This window comes from Empidonax traillii, unplaced genomic scaffold, assembly GCF_003031625.1.
Source record: "Empidonax traillii isolate 1590-97213 ecotype Southwest subspecies unplaced genomic scaffold, ASM303162v1 scaffold3090:size19730, whole genome shotgun sequence".
NCBI classification, from domain to species: Eukaryota; Metazoa; Chordata; class Aves; order Passeriformes; family Tyrannidae; genus Empidonax; species Empidonax traillii.
Window position 1 is genome coordinate 7006 of NW_020958283.1, and position 8559 is coordinate 15564.

General features: G+C 63.0%; 2 protein-coding genes across 2 annotated transcripts in view; both read left to right on the forward strand.

The window, feature by feature from the left end:
- LOC114072378 (histone H2A.V) overlaps positions 1 to 3012 on the forward strand; it is a 4980-nt gene extending 1968 nt beyond the window's left edge. The window contains exons 2-5 of the mRNA XM_027910280.1: positions 1354 to 1431; positions 2149 to 2262; positions 2331 to 2460; positions 2693 to 3012. Coding sequence (XP_027766081.1) covers positions 1354 to 1431; positions 2149 to 2262; positions 2331 to 2460; positions 2693 to 2754 — 384 coding nt within the window. The 3' untranslated portion in view covers positions 2755 to 3012. The remainder of the gene's footprint in view (positions 1 to 1353; positions 1432 to 2148; positions 2263 to 2330; positions 2461 to 2692) is intronic.
- A 1359-nt stretch (positions 3013 to 4371) lies between these two features.
- On the forward strand, positions 4372 to 8045 carry MAT2A (methionine adenosyltransferase 2A). The gene is made up of 9 exons (XM_027910282.1): positions 4372 to 4611; positions 6080 to 6157; positions 6235 to 6357; positions 6437 to 6549; positions 6672 to 6815; positions 6895 to 7113; positions 7198 to 7380; positions 7464 to 7597; positions 7942 to 8045. The coding sequence occupies exons 1-9, from the start codon at positions 4425 to 4427 to the stop codon at positions 8042 to 8044; spliced, it is 1284 nt and encodes a 427-aa protein (XP_027766083.1). The 5' UTR covers positions 4372 to 4424; the 3' UTR covers position 8045.
- Positions 8046 to 8559: the final 514 nt, after the last annotated feature.

The window sequence follows — 8559 nt, forward strand, 5'->3', positions numbered from 1 at the left end:
TTTTATTCCTAGAGCAAGGAAATATCCCTAAATCCCCCTTGCCTCCTCCTTCCCTCCCCTAAATCCCCCCTCACTCCCCCCAAATCCTCCCTCTCTCTCCAAATCCACCCAAATCCCCCTCCCTGGGTTTTGTAGTTTTATGGAGTGGTGTTTTCTCTGTATAAAACCAACTCCTGGTGCTTCCCTGCTTTTCTGAGTCATCCCTGCAAGCCCTCCTGTCCCCAGTGCCAGGACACGGAGGGGTTTGCCAGGGGCCAGCATTCCCACGACTGGATCCCCCACAGCCTCCCCCCATGCCCTCCACTCATCTAATCACCACAGGGTTCATTAATTCCCCCTCGTGATCATTTGTTTCCCAGTGTTTGAGCTGGAAGTGCTGTTAACTCTCACCTGGCTGGGCTGGGATGCAGATCTTGGACGTTCCCAGGTTAACCAGCATCTTGTTTTGAGGATTAACGAGCTCTCCTGGGATCTCTGGGTCCTTTCAGCTCCCTCACCGTGAGCCAAAACTCCTCCTCTTTAGGGGGGATGGGGATTGTGGGAGCAACGTGTGCTGTAAAAACAGGGATTACGAGTATCCAGTGTGTTTCCAGGCTCTGCTCTCCCTCTGCTGTGGGTTCTTGGCTGTCTGTTGGCTGGAAAACCTGGCCTAGGGGATTATTCCTGTTTTTTTTTTTTTTACCTGGAGCTGATCTGGGGGTGCTGACGTGTTCCCCATGGAAGGCGCAGCTCCCTTGGGCCTCCTGCGTCACCTGCAGCTCCCCCCTTCATTAGGAGCAACCCTCATTAGTGAGCAGTGACGTCACAGAGTCCTCCCGTGTCCCTGCACTCCATGGATTTCCTGAGGGCGGATGGGAGAGTCCGGCAAACCTTGTTCCTGAGTGACTCCTAAACTCTTGGCTTTGGCATTTCCACCCCCCAAACACGATTTACGTTAAACGTGGCATTTCTGGGGCTCCCACCCCGGAGCAGGAAGGGAATCACCTCTGAATCCCGCAGGATTCACATTCCTACCAACAGGAACAGTGTCCTGCCCCACACCCCGTGTCAACACGTGGAGAAATCGAATCTTAAATAAAAACAGGCTCACAACTGCTGGAAAAAAATGGTTCACAAGGGGGCTTTGGGGCTGCTTTCCCCCCCTTTGGCATTTTCTGGAAAATCATGGGACTGGGACACTTGGGGAAAGGAGCAGATCCCCAAAGCCCCCCTCGTCCCCAGGCAGTGCCAGAAGCCCTGAGTTGCCAGGGAGCTGCTGGATTATCCTGCTGCAGGTCCCTCTGGCTTAGAATTAACGAGATTGTTTGGATTGGGGGATTAATTAGATTAATTAATGTGGCCTTTCTCCCCCAGGCTGGCGGCAAGGCGGGCAAGGACAGCGGCAAGGCCAAGGCCAAGGCCGTGTCACGTTCCCAGAGAGCAGGGTTGCAGGTATGGCACAGGGAATCATTGGGAAGCAGGAATTCTGGGGGCCCACACACTCTAAATTTGGGGTGAAAAGTGAATATTTTGGGATTTGGGGGATTATGGAGTGATGAGGAACCCTGGGCTTGCAGGGGAGGGGTGGGTTTTCTCCCGGGTGAGACAGAGAGCGTGGAAGGGTTAATTGGGAGAATTAATGATTGTAATTATCAAATATTAATTATAATTAATTATGAATAAGGCACAATTACATTATTTAATGTTCGGTAAGGTATAGTGACATCTTATTATAGCAATACGATATATTAGTATATCATAACAATACAGTGTATTATAACATTAATATATATATTATGTGGATTAGTAATAAATAAATAAATAAATTTAGGAATGACAGTTAAATCCTCTGTTTGGGGAGGATCAGGTTGGGTCGCTCCTGGAAGCCACAGCCAGGCATGGCGGGGAGTTTCCTGGGCCTAAATATAATGTTTTACATTATATAATTAAATATTTTACATATAAATACAATAATCACTGTAAATACATGATATACATCAGACAATAATGAATAATTAATTTGGATAGTAACAAATCCTCTGTTTGGGGAGGATTGGGTCAGGTCGCTCCTGGAAGCCACAGCCAGGCAGGATGGGGGGGGGGGGTCTCTCAGGCCCAAATCACAGAGGGGCTGTGGGTGTTAACGAGGTTGTTAATTGCCCCCCCCAGTTCCCTGTTGGCCGCATCCACAGGCACCTGAAGACTCGGACCACCAGCCACGGGCGCGTGGGGGCCACGGCGGCTGTGTACAGCGCGGCCATCCTGGAGTACCTGACCGCTGAGGTAGGACCCCCCTCCCGGGGCCAGCGCCCCTCCCCTCGGCATTCCCACCTCTTGTCACTGTCCCGCAGGTGCTGGAGCTGGCCGGGAACGCTTCCAAGGACCTCAAGGTGAAGCGGATCACGCCCCGGCACCTGCAGCTGGCGATCCGCGGGGACGAGGAGTTGGACTCCCTGATCAAAGCCACCATCGCCGGGGGAGGTGGGGCTCCTTCCCGTCCTTCAGGGGGAACTGCATGGGCAAACAAACAGGAATGTGGTGGGGGGGTAAATCCACAGCTGTGCTCTGTGCTTCCCTGGGTCCACACTGAGCGGGGAGGGATCTGCTCAATGTTCACACCGTTATCCCAAAACTCTGCTGGCAGCTGAGGATTTCTTGCAGTTTCTTGGGAATTCTGCAATTCCTGACAGGAATTCTCCCCTTGTCTCGGCAGGTGTCATCCCCCACATCCACAAGTCCCTGATTGGAAAGAAGGGACAGCAGAAGACGGCGTAAGGGAGCGCAGTGCCGGATCCCCCGTCATCGCACCGACCCGGGCACAGCAACACCTTGGGGATGCCAGGGAATTTTTTTTAAGGAATAGTTGAAAGGAAGAACATAGAGGATTGACTGTAGAGGAAACATTGGGATGGGTTTAGATTCTGAGTGGGACACACCGCGGGCCCGTGGGGCGGCAGCCGGGGGGGGTTGAGGGGCTGGGCTGCCCCGCGTTTTATACAAAAATGGAACCCATAAACCATTTTTTACAAAAAACCGAGCTCTCTGATGTGGTGGCAGAGGGGGATTTTGGGAGACGGGGGGGTCCGGGGAGGAGGGATCAGGATCGGGACTTTGCAGGCACCGGCCCGCGCCGTATGCAAATTAACCCCACCCCATATGCAAATACACGTCGTGCGAAGCCACGCCCCTGATAAATGTCCGGTATGGAGGCGGGGCGTGCCCCAAGGCTCCGCCCCCAGAGCGCACATGGCCGGGGTTGGCTGGGGGTCTGTCTGTCCTGGCCCCGGGTGTGCGGGGGTGTCCGTGTGTCTGTCTGTCCCAGCTATGGGGGGTCCGTCTGTCCTGGGCACAGGAGCCTTTGTCCCTCTGTCCCGGAGTTGGGGGTGTCATGGGTGTGTGTCCTGAGTGCCCGTCTGTCCTGGGCATGGGGTTGCTGGGTGTCTGTGGGGCTTGAGTGTCTCTGTCTTGGGCACGGGGCTGCTGGGTATCTGTACAGGGTGTCTCATCAGCCACGGCTGTGTGGGTGTCTGGTGTCCACCTGTCCTGGGCACTGGTACCCTGGGTGTCTGTCTGTCCAGGGTGTCTGTGTGGGTGTCTGGTGTCCACCTGTCCCGGGCACTGGTACCCTGGGTGTCTGTCCCAGCGGGTGGGTGCCGGGCTCTGTCCTGGCTGTTCGTCTGCCCTGGGCACGTGGAAGGCCGCCCAGCCTCCCTGGCTCCCGGGGAGCCCCGTGTGCAGCCGCAGGACGCGAGGGAGCCCCGGGCGGGGCCGGGAGAAGGCGGCGGCGGGAGCCGGGCCCAGGGCGGCTCCAGCACTGGCAACACGGGGCGGGGGTTGCATCAGGCGTCGAGTGGCCCCAAGGGCCCAGGGCGCTATCCGGGGCCGTACCCGCGCTCATTGGCACACTGCCCCGCCGGGCCGCGGTGCCGGGGCAGTCCCGTGGGCCGGAGCCGGGCGGGGGCGCGGGGGGCCGGGCCGAGGCCAGGCCGGGGCCCGCGGGGCCGAGGCCGCACAATGGCGGCGCCGCTCGGCGCAAGATGGCGGCGGGGGGGCGGGGCCGTCCTCAGCGCCCCGCGAGTGCGCGTCCCGCGCCGACCCACGGCGCATGTGCAGAGCGCCGCGCGCCTCGCGCCGCCGGGCCGCGTGGGCCGCTCCATGCGGCCATCACGGGGGGGACCGCGGGGAACGGCGCTGCATGCCCAGCGCGCCGCGCCGCGCGGGGCAGCGGACACGGTCCGCACGCCCGTTTAACGCCGGTCAGCGGCCGGCCGGCGGCGGGGAGCACGGAGCTATCCCGGCGGCGGAGCCCGCGTTCGGCGTTACATAACGCACTCCCCCTGCTCAGCCGCAGTGGTCCCGCCGCTCCGCCCCCGCGGCGCTCACAGCTCTCGCCATTGGTTGGACCGGCCGGCGGGGCGGGGCGAGAGCGCTTACAAATAGGGGCGATGCGGCGGGCGCCGCGCTCAGTCCGCCGCGGCCGTGCCCGGTTCCCGTCGCTCCTGCGCTCCCCTCGCCGCCGCTCGTCGCCCTCCGCCACCACCATGAACGGACAGCTGAACGGTTTCCATGAGGTGTTCATCGAGGAGGGCACCTTCCTCTTCACCTCCGAGTCCGTGGGCGAGGGGCACCCAGGTGCGGGCCGGGCGGGGCGGGGCCGGGCGGCGAGCGCGCAGGCGCGGCCGGGCGGGGGGATGGGGGGGGAGGAGGAGGAGGATGAGAGCGAAGATGAAGAAGGGAAGGAGGGGGATGAAGAGGGCGAGGATGAGGATGGAGGGCGCGAGGGTGGGCCGGAGGTGTGTGTGTATGCGGGGGGGGCGGTGACGCGCGCGGGCGCGCGCGCAGTGTGAGGCGGGCGCGCGCTCGCCGCATTGCGGGCCCGGCGCGCACGTGCTGCCCGCGTGGGGCGGGACACGGCGGGGACGGGGGGGACACGGGGGTGACGGTGGGGCGGGGATGGGGCCGGTGCCGCCGTGACTCAGCCATGACTAAGCAGATCCCGGTGCCTCCACGCCCCACGGCACCCCCCGCCGCGTGGGTGCCGGGGCTGGGGCAGGCCCGGTAACCTCCCTCACAGTCCCCCTGGGGCACAGTGCCGCCCTCAACGCACCCCACGCTCCCCGGGGGGTCCCCGATGACGTCCGGCCGGGGATGGAGCGTCGCGGGTCTCCCCAGAGGTGCCCCCCGGCCGAATCCGAGGGGGGTCCCACACTGCTCCCCTGGGAGCTCGGAGCTCTCTCAGCTCGGTGCCAGCCCGTGCCGGGCTCCCCCCGCCTTTGTCCTCTCCGGTTTGGGGCACATGACTGTTAATCTGTGTAGGCAGCTGCCAGCTCCCAGCACCCACTGCCCGGGCACCCCCGGCACCCCCAGCTCCGGGCACTGGGACACCTCTCGAACCCCCCACCAACTCCAGACGCTCCAGCATCCACTGCTCGAGCACAGCACCCCACAGCTCTGGTCCCTCTGGCTCCAGCACCCACAGCCTGTGGCTATTCTGGGGATGCTTCTGGGGCTTCCCGCACACTACCACGAGGGGGGAAGCTGCAAAGTCCTTTTCCTCAGTCTTCAACCCCAAAAAGCATCTGGGGAAACCCCCTCTGTTCAGCCCAGCCAAGCGCTGCCTCATCCTCACCCCAGTCCTGCCTGGAAGGTCGCTGCCAAGGACATCTGCAGTCCCAGGGACAGGGGCGGCCCTTGGGACACCCCGGGAGCGGGTGGGAGGTGTCCCCCATCCCAAATAAAGCCCCCTGAGGGAAGGAGTTAGCTGGGTGACTGGTGGGATATGACTGGAGCAGCTCTGGTGTTGGGCACCCCCGGAGCTGGGAGCAGAGCTGCTGGAAGCTGGATTTGGGAAGTCAGGACACAGGTCTGATCCCCTTGGCCCTGGCTGCAACTGGAGCTTAACTGGGACATGCCTGGAATTCCAGGCTGGCGACAAGGCAAGGGCTCTGTGTGCCCCGGGGAGTTTACAGAGTACAGATTATGGGGCTTGGATCTTGGATCGTAGCTGGGCTGTGCCGGAGACTCCGGAAGGAAGGGCCAGGCTGGGCTGGGCTGGGCTGTCCCACGCCACTGTGACGCCTCCCGCTCTCCATGTCCCCAGATAAAATCTGTGACCAGATCAGTGACGCCGTCCTGGATGCCCACCTCAAGCAGGACCCCGATGCCAAGGTGGCCTGTGGTGAGTGGGGGCACCGGGGGACAGTGGGTGGGTGACGCCGGTGGTGACCCGGCGCTGATGTCACCGTGTCCTCGCAGAGACGGTGGCCAAGACCGGGATGATCCTGCTGGCGGGGGAGATCACCTCCCGGGCCAATGTGGACTACCAGAAGGTGGTCCGGGACACCATCCGGCACATCGGCTACGACGACTCCTCCAAAGGTGCGTCCGGGCTGTCCCCAGCCAGGTGGCAGCGCAGGGGTTTGGCACCAAGGTCTCACCAGCAGCCTGTCTCCCCCAGGCTTTGACTACAAGACGTGCAATGTGCTGGTGGCCCTGGAGCAGCAGTCGCCTGACATCGCCCAGGGAGTGCACCTGGACCGCAGTGAGGAGGACATTGGTGCTGGGGACCAGGTGAGACACGGGCAGGACCGCGGGGGGAGCGGGGTGGAGAGGAACCCTGCAGTGTGACCAGGGTCGGGGCGACCCTGCAGTGTGAGCAGGCTGAGGTGTGATTCCCCCATCCCTGTCTGCAGGGGCTGATGTTCGGCTACGCCACGGACGAGACGGAGGAGTGCATGCCCCTGACCATCGTGCTGGCACACAAGCTCAACGCCAAACTGGCCGAGCTGCGCCGCAGCGGAGCCCTGCCCTGGCTGCGCCCTGACTCCAAGACACAGGTGAGGTGCTGGTGGGTCTCCAAACCCCTGGGGGGCCCTTGCTCCCCCCTGCTCGCCCCTGACCCGTGTCCCCTGGCAGGTGACGGTGCAGTACATGCAGGACCGCGGGGCTGTGATCCCCATCCGGGTGCACACCATCGTGATCTCGGTGCAGCACGACGAGGACGTGTGCCTGGACGAGATGCGCGACGCGCTCAAGGAGAAGGTCATCAAGGCCGTGGTGCCCCCCAAGTACCTGGATGACGACACCATCTACCACCTGCAGCCCAGCGGGCGCTTCGTCATCGGCGGGCCCCAGGTGCGGCCCAGGGCACGGTGACACGGTGCCGGCGGTTTGGTGGCACTGGGAGTGCGGTGGTGGTGACGTTGCTGTCCCCTGCAGGGCGACGCGGGGCTGACGGGCCGTAAGATCATCGTGGACACGTACGGGGGCTGGGGGGCCCACGGCGGCGGCGCCTTCTCGGGCAAGGACTACACCAAGGTGGATCGCTCGGCCGCCTACGCCGCACGCTGGGTGGCCAAGTCCCTGGTGAAGGCCGGGCTGTGCCGCAGGGTGCTGGTCCAGGTGGGTGCTGGGCAGGGTGGGCTGTCCTGGTGGGGAGGGCCGGTCTAGGCAGGGCCTTGGCCTCACCCGCAGCCCCCCCGCAGGTCTCATACGCCATCGGGGTCTCGCACCCCTTGTCCATCTCCATCTTCCACTACGGCACCTCCCAGAAGAGCGAGCGGGAGCTGCTGGAGATCGTCAAGAAGAACTTTGACCTGCGGCCCGGGGTCATCGTCAGGTAACGGGCGCGGGGGGGGCCGCGCCGGGGGCGGGGGGCTGGGACGGGTGGGGGTCCCTCCCGGAGCAGCCTGGGGACCACCTGGCGCCCTGGACCCCGCGCGGAGCTGCTCGGCCGCAGGAGGAGGCGTGTTCGGGTAAGTATCCGCCGGAGCCGAGCGCTTGGAGCTTCCCTGGGGCTGGGAGCGTTTGGGGGGCTCAGAGGGAGCCCCCGGGGAAGCTCCAACCGCCCCGCGGGGGTGGGGGGGACACGGAGGCGCCGCCGCAGACCCCCCGGCCAGGCAGGGAAGGGGCGAAGGCAGGACCCCGGGGCAGCCTCACTGAGTCGGGAATTGTGTATTCCAGGGATCTGGATCTGAAGAAGCCCCTCTATCAGAGGACTGCAGCCTATGGCCACTTTGGTAGGGACAGTTTCCCTTGGGAAGTGCCCAAAAAACTAAAATACTGAGGAAAAAAGAGCCTTGTTAGGGCTTTTCCCCCCACTCCCGCGGGCGTAGGTTACAGAGAAGCCCGTGGGCTCTGGGGGAAGAGCTCCCGGCCCCCCCCAGCCCCTCCTTTTCTCTCTCTCTCTCTCTCTCGCCATCGTGGGGACCACGTGCCTCTCCCAGGGCCCCCCCGTGTCCCTCCAAATCCCTCCGGATGGTTTTTAACAAATCCCATCTGACTCCAACCTTGGATATGGGAAAAAGGCCCCAAGTGCCGCCTCCGGCCTCCCCCCCACTGCGAGGGGGGGCACCCCATTATGGGTCCCACCGGTCCTGCTGCAGGGGGGGACATCACATTTTGTGTCCCCCCATTCCCTCCTTGACCCCAAATTCCACTACATCAGGGGGACATCCCATTTTGGACCTCCCCCCCCTCAGTCCTGCTGTGGGGGACACACACCCCATTTTGGCTCCTGCTGCAGGGGGTGGGATACAAAAACTCCATTTTGGCTCCCCCAGTCGTCCCCCCCACAGCCCC

Excerpts from the sequence above, each read along its gene's own strand:
- MAT2A (XM_027910282.1), top strand. The coding sequence starts at position 4,425 with ATGCGGCGGGCGCCGCGCTCAGTCCGCCGCGGCCGTGCCCGGTTCCCG. Across the intron at positions 6,158-6,234 it reads CGATGCCAAGGTGGCCTGTG|AGACGGTGGCCAAGACCGGG; the intron begins GTGAGTGGGGGC and ends GTGTCCTCGCAG. Across the intron at positions 7,381-7,463 it reads GCCGCAGGGTGCTGGTCCAG|GTCTCATACGCCATCGGGGT; the intron begins GTGGGTGCTGGG and ends GCCCCCCCGCAG.